The sequence below is a fragment of the Apiospora kogelbergensis genome, assembly GCF_038363985.1.
Source record: "Apiospora kogelbergensis strain CBS 113332 chromosome Unknown utg000001l_segment0_segment0, whole genome shotgun sequence".
Lineage (NCBI taxonomy): Eukaryota > Fungi > Ascomycota > Sordariomycetes > Amphisphaeriales > Apiosporaceae > Apiospora > Apiospora kogelbergensis.
In genome coordinates this window covers 1,915,445-1,935,324 of record NW_027117418.1, presented here as the reverse complement: position 1 = coordinate 1,935,324, position 19,880 = coordinate 1,915,445, and the positions used below count along the sequence as shown (strand labels likewise).

At 54.2% G+C, this 19,880-nt stretch overlaps 7 protein-coding genes across 7 annotated transcripts; 3 read left to right on the top strand and 4 right to left on the bottom strand.

Annotated features, from left to right (window-relative positions):
* Positions 1–746: 746 nt before the first annotated feature.
* On the top strand, positions 747–5,972 carry PG998_000610 (uncharacterized protein; the record flags this gene model as incomplete). The annotated part of the gene is made up of 3 exons (XM_066867428.1): positions 747–3,339; positions 3,494–4,422; positions 5,388–5,972. 3 exons carry the CDS (start codon positions 747–749, stop codon positions 5,970–5,972), a joined length of 4,107 nt encoding a protein of 1,368 aa, XP_066735843.1.
* Positions 5,973–6,289: 317 nt separating this feature from the next.
* On the top strand, positions 6,290–9,126 carry PG998_000609 (negative regulation of gluconeogenesis; the record flags this gene model as incomplete). Its single annotated transcript, XM_066867427.1, has 4 exons — positions 6,290–6,707; positions 7,662–7,756; positions 7,859–8,404; positions 8,476–9,126. The coding sequence occupies 4 exons, from the start codon at positions 6,290–6,292 to the stop codon at positions 9,124–9,126; spliced, it is 1,710 nt and encodes a 569-aa protein (XP_066735842.1).
* A 1,453-nt stretch (positions 9,127–10,579) lies between these two features.
* Positions 10,580–11,765, bottom strand: PG998_000608 (CCR4-NOT transcription complex subunit 7; the record flags this gene model as incomplete). Its single annotated transcript, XM_066867426.1, has 3 exons — positions 10,580–10,875; positions 10,938–11,646; positions 11,706–11,765. The coding sequence occupies 3 exons, from the start codon at positions 11,763–11,765 to the stop codon at positions 10,580–10,582; spliced, it is 1,065 nt and encodes a 354-aa protein (XP_066735841.1).
* Positions 11,766–11,815: 50 nt separating this feature from the next.
* PG998_000607 (CAF1-domain-containing protein) lies at positions 11,816–12,141 on the bottom strand (the record flags this gene model as incomplete). The annotated part of the gene is made up of 2 exons (XM_066867425.1): positions 11,816–11,970; positions 12,027–12,141. 2 exons carry the CDS (start codon positions 12,139–12,141, stop codon positions 11,816–11,818), a joined length of 270 nt encoding a protein of 89 aa, XP_066735840.1.
* Positions 12,142–13,446: 1,305 nt separating this feature from the next.
* PG998_000606 (Sphingolipid C(9)-methyltransferase) lies at positions 13,447–15,132 on the bottom strand (the record flags this gene model as incomplete). The annotated part of the gene is made up of 3 exons (XM_066867424.1): positions 13,447–13,744; positions 13,806–14,929; positions 15,013–15,132. The coding sequence occupies 3 exons, from the start codon at positions 15,130–15,132 to the stop codon at positions 13,447–13,449; spliced, it is 1,542 nt and encodes a 513-aa protein (XP_066735839.1).
* Positions 15,133–17,036: 1,904 nt separating this feature from the next.
* PG998_000605 (uncharacterized protein) lies at positions 17,037–17,502 on the top strand (the record flags this gene model as incomplete). The annotated part of the gene is made up of 3 exons (XM_066867423.1): positions 17,037–17,050; positions 17,132–17,236; positions 17,334–17,502. 3 exons carry the CDS (start codon positions 17,037–17,039, stop codon positions 17,500–17,502), a joined length of 288 nt encoding a protein of 95 aa, XP_066735838.1.
* A 1,052-nt stretch (positions 17,503–18,554) lies between these two features.
* PG998_000604 (uncharacterized protein) lies at positions 18,555–19,745 on the bottom strand (the record flags this gene model as incomplete). The annotated part of the gene is made up of 1 exon (XM_066867422.1): positions 18,555–19,745. One exon carries the CDS (start codon positions 19,743–19,745, stop codon positions 18,555–18,557), a length of 1,191 nt encoding a protein of 396 aa, XP_066735837.1.
* Between the last annotated feature and the right edge of the window lie 135 nt (positions 19,746–19,880).

The following is a 19,880-nucleotide window of genomic DNA, read 5'->3' as shown; positions in this document are numbered from 1 at the left end:
TACGAGACAAGGCCAAATCGTCCTCTGATCCATCATCGGACCCCGTAACAACAGGGACGCCGGATCTCCAAAGCCCTCCAGAGAGAACTCCTAATGCATTCATCACTTTGCCAGATCGGCGCCATTCTGGCACCTCGCAGGAAGTCCTGAAAGAACCACAGGGGCGAAGAGCCTCAGAGCGAAGCAACCTCTCGGATGTCCACGGCCAGCTTGTAGCTGCGATAAACCCCAACTCAAGCCAGCGTAGACAACGGTCCGAAGAACGTCGCGAAGACCCTCTGGGACTTCATGTGCTTCATCTACCAGAACAGACTCGTACAGTTGACATTCTTTTCATCCATGGGCTAGGTGGTACGAGGTGAGTAGTCATCTCAGGCACATATCTCACATTTTCTCACCAAAAGCGTGGTGCTAGTCGACGTACGTGGTCCAAGAATCGGGATCTGAACTATCTGTGGCCCCAACTCTGGCTTCCGAACGAGCCCGAGTTCTCTCGGGCGCGGATCCTAACCTTCGGCTACAATGCACATTATGGTGAGTTGTGGTGGATATATTCTCGACCCTAGAGCCGGGAAGACTCGACGAAGCAAGCCCTTGATCTGACCCAGGATCTACATATAGCCTCTAAAACTCAAGCGTCTCTCTCCATCAATGATTTTGCCAAGGACCTCCTTTTCCGTCTGAGATATGGCGAGAGTGGAGCAGAACGGATGGGTCAAGTTCCTATAGTGGTTGTAGCTCATTCCATGGGCGGCCTCGTCTTCAAGAGAGCCTATATCCAGGGGCAATTAAATGAAGAGTTCCAGCCCATCGTTGCGAGTATCAAGTCTGTCTTGTTTCTCTCCACGCCTCATCGCGGGACGGATTTGGCCGACACACTCAACAAGATTCTCTCAAGCTCCATATTTGGCCACTCGTCCAGGGAATACATCAATGAATTGGCACAGAACAGCCCTACCATAGATGAACTGAACGAGTCCTTCAGACACTATGCGGGAGGTCTGCGTATCTTTTCATTCTATGAGACGCTCAGTACGTCCATCGGGCCAAAATCTGTCAAAGTCCTGGAGAAGAACTCGTCCACGCTGGGCTATCCAAACGAGACTTCGCAGCCCCTTAATGCGGACCACCACGAAGTCTGCAAATTCACCTCCCCCGAAGATGCCAACTACCAATCAGTGATCGGCGCATTACGGAGTGTGGTTCAAACAGACTACGAAGAAGTCGATTTCCGACTTGGCGATTACGACAATGACATGGTTCGGATAGGCAGGATGCTCGGCCTGTCAAGCCCGCCACATGACGACCTGGCCTTGTTGCGCGATCTACGGAGGCCTGGCACTTGCGAGGACCTCTTTCACGACGACCAATTTTCTGAGTGGATGGGGTCGTCAAGCCCCCATTCGCGAATTCTCTGGTTCCATGCGAGACCTGGGAGTGGGAAGAGCGTTCAAGCTTCTCTCATTATCGATCGTCTTCTTGAAGGCGAGAGGGCCCGTTGCGGCTACTACTTCTTCAAGTATAGCGATGAGAACAGACGATCGCTAGGCCAAATGTTCCGGTCGCTAGCATACCAAATGGCCCTCCACATGCCGAGCTTCAGGCAAGCTCTGTCTGAAATGTCGGGTACTGGGACCGATCTTAAGAAATCAGATGGACCTATTGTTTGGCGCACTCTCTTCAAAGGATTGTTGGCGAATTTGTCACTTCCTCCCAATCTGTTTTGGATAATTGACGGTTTGGATGAGTCAGAGTCAAGTCGGACCTTTGTCGACCTGATCTCTGAAATAAGAAGTTTTAAGGGTATCGTGCGTGTCATCGTTTTGAGCCGACCGCTTTCTCATATAGCCCAGGCTTTCCAAAGGGCCAAACGAAACATCGATGCCACGGCGTTACCACTTCCAAGTAATTTGAGAGATATCGAAAAAGTTGCAGCCGAAGAGATAGAATATCTCATCCCGAACCAGGAGTTCAGAGATGGAACCGTCAAGAACGTGATGCGAAGTTCCGAGGGAAGTTTTCTCTGGGTCTCTCTAGTCATTGAGCGAATCTCCAGGTGCCATCGGCAGGACGACGTAATGAAGGTGCTGGAATCTACCCCAAGCGGCATGCACGAACTGTATGAGAGAATGGTCTCTACAGTCTCGAAGCTCGAGATCGACGAGGAGATCCAGCTTGCCAGGATACTCCTCAGCTGGGCAACGTATGCAAAGAGGCCGCTTTCTGTCGAGGAGCTACGAGAGCTTCACAGCGCCCAGCTCTCTCGCGTCATGGACTTGAAGCATACCGCCACCGAGGTATGCGGTCAGCTAGTGGTTATAGATTCGCAGAGTCGGGTATCCCTCGTACACCACACAGCGAGGGAGTACTTACGAAGTTGCAAGAAACTGCCCTTCGACTTTCAGCCGCGGGCAGTTCATGAAGATCTCCTTTTGAAGTGCTTTGGTCTGCTTCTGAGTCGAAATTTGCGCACACGAATCGCGCAGGGGAAAACACCCCAATTTCTGTCGTATGCTGCCATTGCCTGGATGTTTCACCTCAATATGTGCTCTGCAGAATCGGATCGCGTACTTGACACCCTCGTAAAGTTCTTCCAGGGCGCGAGTCTACTGGCCTGGATTCAATGGCTTGCGATGAGAAATCAGCTCTATGATCTGATAGCAGCATCCAAGGCGGTGAACGAATATGTCCAAAGGAGGAAGCGAGTGGATGCAAACAGGGCTCCCCTCCTGCACCGCTTGACTGATATCGCCCTGCTCGAGACTTGGGCCGTAGATATACTGAAACTCGCGGCCAAATTCGGCGGTCACCTAGTGGAGGACCCAAGTATCATCTACACCTGTGTGGCACCCCTTTCACCAACGAGTTCGAACCTGCACCAGCAGTTTGCTGGGTCCGCTGCCAGCATCAGCGTCTCGGGCCTTACTAATAAGGAGTGGGATGACTGTCTGGCCAGAGTGTCGGGCGGTTCATCTCAGACGATGCAGATAGATGTCTGCCCTCAGTACCTGGCCGTGGCAGACGACTCTCCTCAAGGCAATATAACCCTGTGGAGCACGACTATCTTCCAAGAGACCCGCACGTTATGTGCCTTGGAACCAATCTTTGCTATCTGTTTCAGCCCTTCAGGGACTTGCCTAGCATCCTATGGCATGTCCATGACCAGGGTGTGGAAGGTCAGCGATGGTGCATTGCTGGTCATCATCGACAATCCGCATCGGGCACGGGCAACATCAATGAAGTTTACGAACGAAACCGACTTGATACTTGCTACTGATCTCCGAAGTGTGCATCATCTCACGCTGGACCAGGATGCACCAGCATGGGTGGCCTTTGCGAGTTCGCTGCTAGAGGAGACGACCCTTCCCGAGGGCTCTTTTCTTAACTCACCGTCATCGGTGGCATTTAATCATGATAGCACGCAGATGGCCGTTGCGTACAGGGGGTTTCCGCTCTCTGTCTGGAACATGGATCCGCCGGTGATGGTAGCCAGGTGTCGCCGACGCACAAAGCAAGGCCAGACCACCAACAACATGTGGACGGGGGGTGAATAGGGTAGTGTTCCACCCTTTCAGTGGCCATGTGTTTGGAATCTACCGCGACGGAAACATTTTCAAATGGCTTCCGGCTTCGCCCGGCCTCGAAACCCACGAAGAGGTGAAGCAAGAGCTTGATGCCACCCCTAACGAGATCTCGATGGCCCCGAATGGCTTGGTATTTGCCACAAGCGACGTGAAGGGGGCTGTCAAAGTCTATGATTCGCATCATATGGCGCTCATATACAAGTTATCTTCCGAGGACATCATCAAAAAGATACTGTTCAGTCCAAACAGTCGGCGATTCTACGATTTGAGAGGATCTTACTGCAATGTCTGGGAGCCCAATTGTCTGATGCGCCTTGTTGACGTCCGAAAGGAAAGTCCCAGTGACGACGACAGCATTGCAGGCTCCGAGTGGGAGATCGACTCATGGTCCGATGGCGACGACAGCCGCAGTGCGTCAATATCCTTCACGGCTTCGGAGACCTACGCTGAGAGCAGGCCGGCCATCACAGCCGTTGCAATCGCCAGTAAGGGCGATCTACTCGCATACGGAAACGACAGTGGAGCTCTGGAGATATACAACGCAAACGCAGACACGAAGCACCATGTCGTGCAATCTACATTCGGCAGCATGGGCATTGGCCACATTGCTTGGAGTTGGGACAGCAGGCTCCTAGCATACTCTCTCTTGAACGGACGGATCGCCGTCAAGGCTCTTGAACAAATCCAGGGCGTGAAGAATCCAAAACAAGCTCTGAGGGTGAAGAATCTACTGACAGAAAAGGGGCAGGCGAGGCGAGGTGCTCCTCAACAGCTCCTGTTCGATCGTACTGCGAAGCACCTTTTCGTTGCAGGCACAGAAAAGCTTCAGGTCTTTTCGGTACCCCGCTGTGAATTGATATGTGAGCGGGAAGCCAATAGCCAAACAGCTACCAAATGGAGTCTGCACCCCTCCGACCCTGAAATGATCATAGCGATATCGGCTGATGAAATCACTGGACACCTCTGGTCAACACTAGATGTACGGTACAATATGACACTTGGTCTACAACAAGGAGAAGACCCCAATCAAAGCTCTGATTCATCAATGAGCATCGAAGATCTATGTCCTTCCTACAGTCCCAACATGGTATTAGCTATCATATCGTCAGGGGTTAGGGAGCGTCACCGACATCAAGTTGCTGTATTGGACACGAGCCTGCTACGAAAGGCAACAGACCAGTGGCCCAAAGATCCCACAGTACACTCAATCCATATACCCAATGAGCTTTTTGCAGCCGTTGAACGTCCGCTTGGGCTCCTTGCAGATGGTCGTCTTGCCTTTCTTGACCAGAGCTTGTGGGTATGCACAGCCCAGGTACTGTCGAGCAACAACGGTAGCAACGAACACATTACAAAGCACTTTTTCCTGCCTCGGGACTGGATCAACGCGGCAGGCCTCAAGATGTGCCAAGTGCTAGGAGACGGATCGTTCGTGTGCCCAAGCAAGGGCGAATTGGCGTTGATCAAGAGCGATGTGGGCTCGTCATGGTAGAACATAACTATAAGAGGCCGGAGCGGGTAAAGGGCTTCTCAAAACAGATGAGTCCCAGGCTCGACTTATATATAATAGTTGAAGCCGAATGTAAAGGCCATAACCCTACGAAGAACATGTAATCGCCGGTTTAGTATTCCTTATACTTGGATGGTAACTGGATATATTAAGGGCAAACTTCGCAATGACACAATATTTTTCGCCTATATTAAGGGAGAATGTGATAGCCTCTCGAGCAAGCAATTAAGCACCCTTGCTCGCTCAGTGGACAGGCTGCCAAGGAAGCAGCATGTAACAGCGCGGCCCGATAGGCTGGTAACCCCAACAGAACCACCACCATCGCCGCAAGCAACCGACATGGCTACCATCATCACGCACAGATTCCCCGCATCAGCAAATTTTGCTCCTCAGCGAGGATGACCACAGCGAATACCGCCGAGCCTGTGGGCGATGGTCCAGGACCATCACCGCCCGAAGCGGCAACACCAATGACAACAGCTGCGCCGTACTCGGCGTTCCAGCCGTGGCAGAAGCGATGGATCATCGCCGTCGTCGCGTTCGGGGGCTGGTTCTCGTCGCTGAGCAGCTTCATCTACTTCCCCGCCATCCCGGCGCTGTCCGCCGACCTGGGCGTGGGCGTCGAGAGGATCAACCTGACCGTCACGTCCTACCTCATCATGTCGGGCGTCTTCCCGGCGCTGGTCGGCAACGCCGCCGACAAGCTCGGCCGCCGCCCCGTCTTCCTCGCCACGCTCGCCGTCTACGTGGCTGCCAACGTCGGTCTGGCGCTGCAGAACTCCTCTGGGCTGTTGTTCTTCCTGCGCATGCTGCAGAGCGCTGGGATCTCGGGTAAAGCTTTCAACACCCAGAGGCCAGAGGTGCGCCATAGTGGTTAAAGACCAAAGAGCTGACTGCTATAAACCGGCCCCTATAGGAACGTATTCTGTGACTTATGGAGTAATTGGGGATCTTTTCACCCCTGCCGAAAGGGGTGGCTACTCGGGCATCATATCTTTCTTGTACGTCATTGAGGATTGTACCACCATTTAACCAGACTCGTGATGAGTTTTAGTTCTTGTGCTAAACACAATAACACAGCCTCAATACACCACCAAGTATAGGACCAGTCATCAGCGGGCTTCTGCTGCTGCGTTGGGACTGGAGGGCCATATTTTGGTTCCTCTCCATCATCTCTCCGTGCTGTCTGCTGACAATGGCTCTCTTCCTACCAGAGACGTCAAGGGTAGTTGTTGGGAACGGCAGCATCCGTCCTACGGGCGTATACAAAGCGCTCATACCTATACTGGCGCCACCACCTGGCAACTTTCCCTCTAACGATGAAGAGCAGCAGCGACGCGAAATTACCGAAAAGCCCAAGTCGGCCTCGGGGTTTCCCAATCCTCTCGCATGCCTTCTCCTGCTCCGGCATCGTCGAACAGCCATTGTTGTCGTCTGCATGGGAGTTCACTACACAATATACTCTTGTCTCCAGGCTTCCCTGTCAACGCTGTTCACCGAGATCTACCAGGTGTCGGGCCTAGTGTCGGGTCTGACCTACCTGCCATTTGGCGTGGCCTGCGCCATGGCCGCTTTCGCGACAGGTACTTGCAGCGCGCTCCAGGCACCACGACGTGTATAGACCAAGCTGATGACACTGCCCAGGCAAGATTCTCGACTGGGACTACCGACACACAGCTGAAAAGGAAGGCTTTCCGGCTGATAAAACACGAGACGACGACCTCGGCCGCTTCCCAATCGAACATGCCCGTCTCCGGAGCATCAAGTTTTCGGTTGGCTCATGCTCCTTCTTCATCGTGGCATATGGCTGGTCGCTCCAGCAAAGGACAGTAAGACGCCCAGCTGTTGCCGTGGAGTTTTCTTCCCAAGCCTTGCCCCTATATCCCCCATATCTGTCGTTGTGCTAACAGCGCACAAGCATATGGCCGCCCCGCTCGTTCTCCAGTTCTTCATTGGGCTTACAGAGCAGGGCATATTCACGGTACGAACGCACACTCCAGACTGTAGGAGCACCGGGTTGGCCATACCTGAGGACTGACATGCAGTGTAGGGTTTGAGCACGTTGCTCGTCGACATTCACCCCGAGGCATCGGCCACGGCACAAGCGGCCAACAACTTCATCCGCTGCGAAATGGCGGCTGCCGGCCTCGGACTGCTGGATGTCATGTTACGCGGCATGGGACCGGGCTGGACTTTTGTGCTCTTCGCTGGCCTCGGGTGGGTTGTAGCTGCGATGCTGTGGATGCTGGATGCAAAGGGTCTGGCTTGGCGTCGAACAAAACAGAGACGAGGAATAGTTATGTAGAATAAAAATAAAAATAAAAAGAACAAGAATGCTGCCCCCCACTGCCCACTGTTGTACTCGGTACCTTTACCCCACGTCCCCCGTCCCCACCCGACGTTAGCTGCCGATCCTCCTAACGACGTCAATTCACCTTCACCTTCACCTTCACCTTCACCACTGACTCGCTGACTTCGGAAGCTTACCCTTTTCCCTTCCTGCAAACCTCCCCCCCGTCCCGAACTTGCTGGCGAGTCGCAAGCAAAATACCCCCAGCAAAACCCAGGCTCCAGGCAGAAGGTCAGCAACAACCGACCCGAGCTCGCCATCATGGGCGACCGCGAATACGCAAAGCTGGACCATGAGAATCACCTGCTTCTCGTAAGTTGCCGTCACAGCTGTCTCGTTCCTTCGCATTCCTGCCCGGCCAAGTACTTTGCTCAGCATGTCACTGAACCTCGAACCATCGAACGACAACAATAGGACCAGCCCCTCCTCCGGCTTCCCTTCGAGCTCCTCCGCAAAAACTTCCGATCCGCCCACTTTGAAGTCGAGCGCGATGGCTCCTTCGTTAAGAACACGCTGAAGGACACGGCGACGTCGGCCATGAACGGCAAGGCCAGCCCGGACGACGTGCTCAAGTCGCTGGACAGCATGCTGGCCCGCATGCAGGGCGTGAAGCGCAAGCTGTCGACCTTCGCCGACGAGGAGGCCCGCCTCCACCGCCACGAGGCCGCCCGCGTCCGCCACCTCGCCGAGCTCTACGACATGCACAGCACCGAGGACGTCAAGTACGAGGTCTGGAGCCGCACCCGCCTCGACCGCCTGCTCGTCGACTACCTGCTGCGCTCCGGCTACGGAACCAGCGCCCGCATGCTGGCCGAGGAGCGCGGCATCGGGGACCTGGTCGACGTCGAGACCTTCGAGACCATGGGCAGGATAAGCCAGTGCTTGAGGAACGGGAGCGTCACCGAGGCCTTGGCTTGGTGCACCGCTGGCGATATCAAGAAGGAGCTGCGCAAGATGGACGTAAGTCGGGCTGCACCCTCTTCTTTGGCGAAAGTCTGAAACGGATTACACTAACATCCCCCGTCACACAGAGCAACCTGGAGTTCGAACTACGATACCAGCAATATATTGAGCTAGTCCGGCCGTATACAAGGACGAAGCTCGCCGAGGCCATAAAGCACGCCCAGAAGTATCTGCACCCCTACCGGGCGTCGCACCCTAAAGAGGTCCGTCAGGCATGCGGTCTCCTAGCGGTACCGCCGCAGCGCGCCGCAAGCTACCAGGACTACCGGGATCTCTACTCGCCGTCGCGGTGGGAGATGCTAGCGGAGCTGTTCGCGACGACGCACAACACGCTCCTGGCGCTGCCCTCGATCCCGCTGCTGCACATGGCGCTCTCGTCGGGCCTGTCGGCGCTCAAGACGCCGGCCTGCCACTCGTCGGCGCACCCGGCGAGCCTGGCCGCGGCGCCCTCGCACACGACCAGCCTCAGCCTCGCGAGCTCCGTGTGCCCCATCTGCAGCACCGAGCTCAACGAGCTGGCCCGCGCCGTGCCCTACGCCCACCACACCCAGTCCCACGTCGAGCCCGACCTGTTGCTCCTGCCCAACGACCGCGCCTACGGCAAGGCCCGCCTCGACGAGTGCGCCCGCAAGGCCGGCCTGCCCGAGGGCCAGGTCAAGGATCTGCGGACGGGGCAGGTCTACCCGGCCGAGCTGCTGAAGAAGGTCTTCATCACCTGATTTTCTTTGGATTTTGTATGTCGTTCTCTACTTATCGCGGCGTCGGGGAACTTCCTGGGGTGATCCTCTTCTGGGGCAGGGCAACGGAGTTTTACAGGGTTTACATCTCAGGTAATATGGATGAGAACCAGTCTCGCGCAGAATTGGCGTTCTGGAGGGCAAACGAGAGGGCAAGGGGGCATCATCGCACGGCGTTTTTCTATCTTGCCATTCTCACTATTCGAAGAGTTTCCCACTGTTGTTTTCTCTCTCGCAATATTGTACCTTTACGGGGTTCAATATAGCCGAGTCATCCATAGCGTGTTGTCAAGTATCTTATGTTTCCGAGGGGGCATTAATCTACTCAGGCGAGAGAACAATTATAAGCTTTGCAGCTTCATACTATGAATGTGTTTGCTTGTTTGCTCGATTATCTCCTGTGTACGTTACACTATGCGTCACTACTCTTCAGTGGACTGGAAAGTGTTTTGAAGAATAGAAAATGTCCCAAAGTCAAGTTTGAGGTGGCTAGGTTAGTTAGTTGCCTCACCGAGCTCTGATACTCAGGCAGTTATGGGTGATCGGTATACCCATCTGGCCCAGCAATACTCCCCTTCGATTATAGTTCCACAGTCTGAGCTCGTGCATAAGGGACATGAAGCTACTACAACATCTGGTTTATTTGAACTAAGAGGCTGGATGCGGTTTGCATGTATGTATGTGGTATGTGTTATATATCAGTAATAACCACCTTTCATCATCGCCTACATATCCAATCCCAACCCGAATAAACCAGACTGAAACCACATAACCAAAAACATGTATGCATACATATACAAAAGACAATACACATTACACCATTCGCCCACAGCCCCCCTAAAGCCAAGCCCGGACTGGATAGAGGATAGGGGGTTAGCAGCAGAGAAAGAGCGCATGGGATAATAATAACAAAAGACCATTAGACACAGAGAGAGAGAGGTAGGCAGGCACAGCAAAAACCCCAAAAGACGTGTGCCTGGCAAAAAGTCAAGAAAATTAACCGCTGAAAAGGGACGTTATATTGTGATCGATCAATCCGTTCTCCGTCCCCCATGCACCACCCCTCCCTTTTCCTGGCCGCTTTCATGTTTCGTTTCGGGCTTGTCCTCCAATTGGCCCCTTGCCCCAAACACAAAAAAAGACAGCCGAACGTAGATGGAAGAGGCCTGGGCTATAACAGCATATGACTAAAAACCGCTTTCCGCCCCTTTTCCCTGGGAAATTTCATGATTTCACCACTAATGGTACACATACACAAATAACAGCTGCTGCTACTTCCTTCCAGGTCGCTGTTCTTTCTGCCAAAAAATAATCAATTGTTTTGTGTGGCCCTCTTGGCTGCCAACCTCCACAGCCATGGGTCATAACCACCCAGCCGCCACAGGTGACGGTCACAATGCCATGGCGGGTGATGGAACGGGGCACCTTGAATATCCTATCTCCCCTGTAGGTATGACCCGAACGCCCCGAAGACACCGACGCCGTTGCCGGGTGTCATGGCATGGAAGTTGTTCCCATTCGTGTTATGGGACTGCGCTGCCGCCGGTGTCGTCACCAGCCCTACACTAGCAGTGCTAGGAGTGCTCGGGCCGTTCGTAGCAGCTCCTCCTCCGTTGCCTTGATTTGACGAGGGATTGTTCTCCTTCTCGTTAGCCATGTTTTGGCCGGTGAACATGGGTAGGTTCATCGTGCCACCCACCGACAAACCCCAAATCTTGCCAATATGGTCATCTGAGATGTGTCCATTGAAAATCTTCTCCCGTATTTGGAAAAGATCTTGCCCGTGAGCAAACTATCACTCGCAGCTTGATGAGCTGTGCCGACACGCTTAATTTTCATAGACGCAGCTGTAGATTCTAGCCCCGACTTTTGCTCAAAGGAATTTAAGATTTCGGCCGCGGAGTTGTCGTTCGGGTTGAGGCGGCCCATCTGATTCAGTTTGATGGCATACTTCATCAGGTGTTTAACGTCGTAGGTTGTCGGGAAGTGTTTCTTCATGATATAATCGAACTTGACGCCGTCGTTGGGAAGCTCCTGGTTATTGAGGCACTTGGTGAAATACCCAAAGTCGTATCCGCCATGAAATGATAGCCATTTCACGTCCTCGACTTGCACCAGCCCCGAGGCTAACACCCGAATGGCAAATTTCACGGAGTCAATGCCCTCTCGCTCCAGTCGCTCGAAGTCGATGCCAGCCTCACGCAGTGATTCAATCGAGCTAATGTTGGCCATGTCGGCCTTCAGGTCGAAGTGGAAGTTGAACTGCCACGCAATCGGCAGGTTGCCGTGAGCAGCAAAGTATTTCCGGATGACCGGGCACCGTTCCATCATCTCTGCCGTGGGCTTGCTGGGTGGCGTTTCTCCCTTCTCGTTGAACAAAGCGAGGCCGACCTGGATGATCTTGAGCATGTCGACGTTTACTCGTAACGTCTGATAGTGGTAATCGCTCTTGTCGATGAAACTACCCATGGGTCTTCCGACTATACCGGGAAACTCTGTGTCCTGTTGGAGGGGTGTACCGTTAGCCTACCGCACTCCACCATAGCGGAAGAGGTGCTCACCATCGCCACATATGGGTAGTCATCAATCAGGTATTCCAGGAGGTCCATCTCCTCGTTCATGTTATTCCGCCACACATCGCGTATACGGCTCCGGTTGCCAGCTTGTCGGTTCAGTGGTCGCCACCCATGGCGTGGGATTGTTGGTGAGGATGCTGCTGCTGTTGTAGTTGCGCCGCTTGGGCGAAACCCATCCGAGCAGCGTGGCTGTTGAGGCCAGTCTGGTCACCACCCATACCGAAGCCCACGTTGGCACCCATTCCTGACCCTAGCCCAAGACCATTGGCGGCGCCAAAGCCACCCAGCTGGGGGTTGGCCAGGTACCCTTGAGCCAACGACGGCGGTTGGTGGGACTGGGAGGGGTGCGAGGGGAATTGATGTGTGTAGGGAGATATGGTCGGTGGCCCGTTTTGGAACCGGTTGGGGGTTGAGGTGGCATATTGTGTTCGCTAATAGTACTGCATGTACGTGTTTTTGGTGTGATGAATTGCTTTTTTATCCTATTCGCAATAGCTTCTTCATCCCTTGGGCGCGAGGGTTGGTCGTCATGGAAGTCGCTGTAGCCGCGGGCCGCCACCAGAATGAAGAAGGATGAAACAAAACTATGTTGTCTGACCAGATGCTGCAGGTGTTTGCCGGGACCGTTCGAGATGCGAAAGAGAAAGAAAATACCAGAGAGGCACCTGTTGTTCGCGGGAGAGCTTGAGAGTCAAGCTGTCCGGATCGCGGTCGAGCTGAAGATTGGATGGTCGCAGGTGGGTCTCTTGTTGGGCAAGTCTGTAGTCTGTCTGCAAGCGTAGATGGGGTTGAATGAGTATCGTTCGTTCCGGTCCAGGTTACGCGGGTTCGGGTGGTGGGGTTGGCCGTCTTTTTCGTCTCGTCGTTCGCAGGAAGGAAGGGAGGGAATAAGAGGGCGTGGGCGTGGGCGAGGGCGAGGGCGAGGGCGAGGGCGATATGCGCAGGTTTGGATGCAACTACTTCGGACACAATCGAAATCACTTGGCTTCAAGGCTGGACAACGTGACTGCATATGGAGGGTGAGTGAAGTCGATTGGGAAACCCAGTCGGGAAACCCACCAGCCTCGCAGCGACTTCCGCAATTTACAAGGCCCGTGCGTCCATTCAATGCTCGGGTTGTGGCGGGAGCGCCGACTGCAGGCATGAGCCACAACTTTGTTTGGTCGATTCGACTCGATTGCGCTCGTCCAATCACGCCACCGTCAGGCAGACAAGCACCTTGCGGGCACACGACTGAACAGATGACAGACGAAGCAGTGAATACGAGGTGGAGGCTGAAAGCCAGCGTCTGGTATTCAGTACGTACTCCTATGTGTGTCAACTCTAGTGGCAGCAACCCTTAGTAGGCTGTTTTACAGGCCTTCCAATACGTTCATTCGTTCAGGTCATCCCCAAAGCCCAGCTTCCTCTATTAATGCCATGTTGGAGGCCAGCAGCCTGTCACGATGAGCACCGCCATTCTCGTCTATGGCTCGCTCGCGTAATTCTATCCCCCTTGCCGGCCCTTGTCGGGGGCCTGCCTGTCTCTATATAGCAAACAGCCTCATGCCACTTATTCTACTCTTGACACGGGAGCCCCTTATCACGCCTAAAGGACTTTCTAATGTTGGTTTCCGTGACTTTGAGCGTGGCAATTACTTTTAGCTCCCGGCTTCCGATGTTCTGGTCAAAGGAACCAAAACCTTGGAGCGGCACGTACGCACACGCACGTAATTGTGTGCATGGTTTAGTGCGAGGGGAACACCGCCTTGCCAGCAGCGCGAGCCGCGGCGAGGGCGCCAGAAAGGCCGAACTGGGACGACCAGCCGTTGATACGGTGGTTGGCGTTCAAGTTCTTAACCACAACAATCTGGAAGCAGGTGGCACTGCCCTGGCGCGAGGCAATGACGGACCAGGCCAGGAAGAGCTCCCAAATTCGGTACCAGCGCTGGCCGTACTTGGCATTGACAACCTCCTTGTTGCCGAGCCAGTTGCGGTACCAACGCCAGAGAGTACCAGAGTAGTGTACACCGACGGTATCGACACTAAAAACATAGTTAGAAACAAAGACTCCATCGCCGTCGCCTCGGGGCTCGTAAAGCTTACCTCTTGATTTCCCATCCAGCGCTTTCAAGGCAGCCAACGTAGTTGGCGAGCGGGGTAGAGGCATCAGCACCGGGGAAGATGTACTTGTTGAGGAAGAGACCCCAGATGAAATCCTCGTATTGCCAAGCCTTGCGCAGACCAGACAGCTGGACATACATGGCACCATCATCTTCGAGCATATCATAGCACTGGCGGAAGAAAGTCGTGAGGCGGCGGATACCAACGTGCTCGCCCATCTCAATCTGGGAGATCTTGTTGAACTTGCGCTCCGGGATATCGCGGTAATCCATGCACAGAAGCTGGCTCTGGCTCTCGGGGATGCCGGCGCGGCGAAGACCATCGTTACCCCAGGCGGCCTGGTTTCGGGCAAGAGTAACACCGGTAACGTGGGCACCGTAGTTGACACTGGCAAAACGAGCGAGAGTACCCCAACCGCAGCCGATGTCGAGCATGGACTCGCCTTCCTTCAGAGCAAGCTTCTCGCAGACAATGGCCATCTTGTTATCTTGCATCTCCTCGAGGGTCTCCTCGCGGGTGAGATCAGAGAAGACACCACTGGTGTAAACCATACGGGGGCCGAGGAAGTACGAGTAGTGGTCATTGCCGCGGTCGTAGTTGGGGCGGATCTGCTCCTCGTCCTGCTGGCGCGAGTGGAAGAGCACATCAGGGGCGAACTCGAAGAAGATGAAGTGGAACAGGGCCCAGGTGAAGGCAAAGTTGCACCAATCGTGGCGGTACTCCATGGCCTCAAGACAGTCACCGTTGAAGTCGACATCGCCGTCGAAGTACATCTCGTAGAAGGTCTTCATGGGGATCTTGTTGTGGCCTCTGTATCGCAGGCGGTCCTCGTCCTTCTTGAAAGTAATGTAGTGCTCGACGGGCCGGCCAGGGAGCTTCACATTGTCGTTGATACGGGGCGAGAACCTCGAGCTCACGGTCCAGTAGGCAATAAGGAGTGGGACGGCAAGGACGAGGATGAAGAAGATGGTCGTCTTGAGGCCGCCGCCGATGCTGCGGGCGAAGAAGGCCGGCACGCCCAACAGCAGCGCCCCGAGGGCGTAGTTGGAGAAGGACTCATTGCCGGGGCCCTCTGCGGGCAGAGGAGGGTTGTGGATGGCGGGGAACTGCGTCCAGACGTCAGTTTCGGCGATATCGTAGTCAAGCTAGACCAATTGACCCCAAGTACACAGAACGGAACAGTACATACCTTGGTGGTCTCGACGCCACAGTGCTCGCTCGTTGCGAATTTGGCGGGGGGTTGAGGAGGGGTCACAATAAAGTTGATATCGCCCTCGAGCTCCTCGCCCTGACGCTTCTCGGAAGCCATGATAGCGAGTTGATGTTTGGGGGAGAACACAACGGAATCACCTCACAGATTTCCAGTGGTTGGGTGTGTCTGTGTAGGCGGATAGGCGGTGAATTTTCTAGAATCGAACCACACCACGAGAGGTCCGTCACAACAAGCACAATGGAATTGAGCCTGCAGATGTAGGATCGAAAAGACCACCTGTTCACGCTAACTGGGCAGTATTTAATACTCGACGAATCTCTGCGTGGAGAAAAAAGGAGGGCGTGCTGGCGTGGGAGAGGCCAGACCGTTTATTATTTCTTTCGTCAAGTCTCCATGCCATGGCCCAGGTCGCCGAAAGTGACAAGGGCTTGTGGTATCTCTAGCTCCATAGGGTCCGACTAGCTCGCTGCTGTACGCAAAGTCCCGGGTTCCGCATGGTACCGTACAGGGGCATTGACCTACTGTCGGTCAACTCGAGACTGGCTTGCGTGTGGGAGAAAAGATGAGATCTGTCTGGCGTCGGAATCACATCACAGCGATGCAGCAGCGGGGAAGGACCAAGAGAGTTTACATCGATGTCCTCGTTTGGAGGTCCACGTCTACGCTGCGAAGATTAAAAAGAAAGAAACCAACATCCAACTCTTGACTTGGAGCTATCAGTACACCCAGTAGGAGTAGTCAGTAGCAAACAGCTGCAGGTAGTAGTGTAGCAGCAGATCTGCAGTTTGTTCCCCTGGTAGAGACACGTATCTGCTATGTACTGTGCGCATACTGAGGAAGGACTGGAGGGACTGGAGGGACTTCGGCAGGTGCAAAGGCCCCGCGTCCCCGACATAAAAGCTTTTGTACCGATGTATCTGATGACTAAGGTGGGGTGTGCCAACCACTGCCTATCAGCCAATTGGGTCGAAGCTACACTTCATTGGCATCCCTATGTAGGGCTTCGGTTGCTGTGTGTCGTTCAGAGTCTTGCCTGGAGGTCATGTTCGGCAAATGCTCGTCGATCGGGAAACCTAAGAGAAAGGAAATGGAGAATGGCGAAGAATCGCCGTCCAGAAGAACGGTGTTGTGTTGAATGATCCAGGAGATGAAGGTTGGCAGATACAAGCAGTCAAGTCTACGGTATTTATATCTCTGGGGAAGACCATCCTTCGGATCACTTCCAAAGAGCGACTGTATTGCCTTGTCTGCGACTTATCTTTCCCGTCGTTGCCGGCTTCCAATTTGGTGCGAAGTCGGTGCGAGGAAGGCATCAGTGTCTACATCTTAGCAACATAGCCTATGAGAAGTGCAATGGCGCTGGGTAAGACGGAAGGGTGGATTTCCCGTCCTGCCACAGAGATAAAGGAGAAAGTGCTTCCTCGGTCAATATGACCATAGTAAACTTCGTCCGCCTATATATATCAAGTAGAAGGAAGGAATGGGTTGTCTCTGACTGTTGCTGAGAGCAGACCAGATGCCAACTGCTTCTTCCATCGTGAAGCCTACTCTTGATGATTAAACGACTTTGACTGGGAATCACTCTCTCGTTTATGAAATCACGGGGAAGTCAGGTCCGACAAGGGAAGGGGCAAGCATTACGCAGGACAGAGAACGGCAAGGATAGTCTATCTGTGCTTCTCCTCCATCTGATATATCCTAATTCAAGGGGCCGCCAGCTGCTCTTGTATAATGCTCAGATGTATGTACGAAGCTCTCAGTCACATGACCGATAGCCATCCTGGGTGTGTCCAGTATCCAACGTAGCCCCACCTCAATTATTACATAAACCTCCATTTCAGGTTATGCACACGCCGGCAGCCAATTGGGTCGAGGCTGACCCCAAGCTTGGACTGGCGATTGATTGAATCAATTGAACGAGAGGTTAAGCAAAGAGAAGCAAGCGAGAGCCGCCCGCAATAGCTTCATTGCAGCACGACACCGAACAAAAACCCTCCACCATGTATCCCACACGGTACGTAGCCGTCCACCCATACGGCAATTGCACGCCTGCGTGCACCTCGCCCGGCAATTGATGGCTGACTCCGCGGTCCAGGTTACTGCGAGCGCACCACGGCGAGAAGCCCAGCCTTACCGGCTTCGACGTCAGGAAGTACGCCCACTCGGCCGGCCAGCCTCGATACGACCCATGGGAGCGAGCGTGAGTGTCCCTTCCCTTGTACCTGTCGTCACCTCGGATGCGCTGGTACGGCAATGGAAAACGAAGAAGAAGGCTGACTGACATCATGCGTGCACAGTGAGGCGTGGCGATACACCGGCACGTTCTCGAGATTCAACCGCTTCCGGGGCGCCTTCCCCGGCCTCGGCATCGCCACCGTCGCCTTCGCCGCCTACTGCGGATACGAGTACATGTTCCTGAATGACGGCCACCACGAGGATGCTGCGCACGGCGAGGGTCACCACTAAAAAGCGGCAGGCCAGCAAGCCGAGTGAGTGAGTGAGGAGGTGGCGGCAGAGCAGATGGGAGGAGACGGCAGCAGCATTGTACATATTGTTATATCTAAACATCCAGCAAAACGGGCACCTGGAAAGCAACGACCAATGGCCACGGCTCCGGTTCAATTGACAAAACATACAATTTCCTACCATCTCTTTTTACCGCCGTTGGAGCCATGGAGCTCCGGGGGGCCGTCAAATGTGTCTCTAGATTCCTGACTGATAGCTGGATGGCCGACAGATGAATGACTAGGATGTTGGCTGAAACTCGGGCATCTCTCGAGCTTGAAAACCTCCTGCTTGTAGCATATTCTGCCGTATCCATGGCATGCCTGGAAACGCGGCTCAGAGTCTGAAGTTATGAGTTGAATGCACTATAAGTTGTAACCTCTTCAACTACCCTACGTCAGAGTCTTTCTTCTATGCTATGTTCTTTTTCACTCTCGTTCTTGGCATATTGCATTTTCCGTGCCCATAAGAGCCTTCTAGTGAAGATGGGCTCAGTGACAGCAAGACAGATAGATGCAGGTAGTCTTAGCAGAGTTAACATGCCCTCCTGAGGCAGACAACAGGTTTAAATTAAGATGGGCTTCCTTCATATGGAGGCACTGATGACAATCAGTATTGGACAGCCTGAGATCCTAGTTATCAAGTCTGTCAAGCATAGCATAGACGATCAGCTAAAACACAACACATAGATATAGCCCTATTGCACTTTAGAATATTGATATGTAATTTGGATTTTATATGCATTTTGTTTTGAACAATGTGTAAAAACAACAATATCTCTTATAAATGAGACCGACTAGCTGTTCTCTTATAAAAAGAGAAAGCCGAGAGTAGAAGAGAAAGAGAAAAAGAGCAAACGCCATGCCCTGTATGTCCCAATCCGAGTACCTGCGCCCGACCAAGTAAATGTAACAACAAGAAGCTCCCCATATATAATGCATCCATCCGTCTCTGATATCTCTAATATTGGACACGGAAAGGAAAAGGAAGGGTATCTAAAATTTCGAGAACCTCTAGGTACGAACACCAATGCCGTTGACCATGTCCAGCGCCCCTTCGACAGCGACCTCGAGTTGCGCCACGCGGTGCTTCAGGCCCTTATTCTCGTCCCGGAGGAGGCTGACGGTGTCCCATGCCATGCTGGGCTCTTGGCCCCGGCACGTCTTGCATCCGTCAGCCGCCCCGGTGCCGTCAGCGCCGTCCTTGGCGCCGTCGCCGGATATGCCCTTCATGAGCTTTTGGAACGTCGACATCTCCTTGCCGAACTTAGGCTTGGGCGGTACACCCAGGTTGTTGTTGCTGCCAGCAGCCGCCGCTCCTTTGCCTTGCTGCTGCTGCTGCTGCTGAGGGCTGGATAGCGCAGATAAATCGCCCTGCACGCTCTCGGTCGCGCTCGTTAGGATGGTGGGGCTGCGGCTGCGAGAGAACACGCTCTCGTTTTCGGCGCTCTCCTCGTCCGTGTCGCCGAAGCTGACCTCGGACTTGAGCGTGCTGGCGCTCTTGCGCCACTTGCCACGCTGGTCGTCTTCGTCGACCTCGAGGTCCTCGCTCGAGATGGACCGCTCCGCCAGGATCTTCTCGTGCGCCATGCGCAGGAAGCGCTCCTCCTTCCGGGCCTCGCGCTCCGCCTGCAGCTCGCTCATCAGCTGCTTCAGGGACTGCTCCTGATCCTGCGCCTGGTTCGCCATGTGCTCCAGCTGCACCTTGAGGTTCTCGACCCGCATCTTGGACTCCTCGGCCTCCTCCTTCTCCGCTGACCGCTCGGCCTGCATTTCGTGCAGGGCCTGGGTGCGCTGGCGGTAACCGGTCTGCATCTTAAGCAGAAGCCCCGTCGCGTTGGCTTGCAGGTTCTTATAGGCCGCCGGAGAGAACGCCTCGCCGTTCGTCGGCGAACCAGCGGGGTAGAGAGCCGCCTCCACGTTCATGTTGAGCAGTTCATCGTCGACCGGAGGTTGCGCAGGGGACGGCCCACTGCTCAAGCGGTTGGTTAATGACGCAAAGAACCCCAAGCGCGATTGAGGGGTGGTAGTCGAGGTCACGCTTTTCGGCGTCGTGCTCATCGGCGTCACTCCTTGGCGCGACTTTGGTGTGGTGTCGGGCGAAGGAGTCTCCTCGGGAGGCGGTGTCGAACTGTCGCCGATCTCACTTCCAACTCTTCCAGACTCTCGCCTAGGGCCTGTTCTTCCGTCGCCGGTGTACCCCATGTCTGAATACTGTCTAATATGACCTCGAGGGGGCGAATTTGCTCGTTGGCTGATGCGGAGCGGGGATAGAGAAGGGGCGGTGTGCTGACGGCGGTGTTGATGATGTGAAGAAAAGACAGATGCGTCTACCGACGG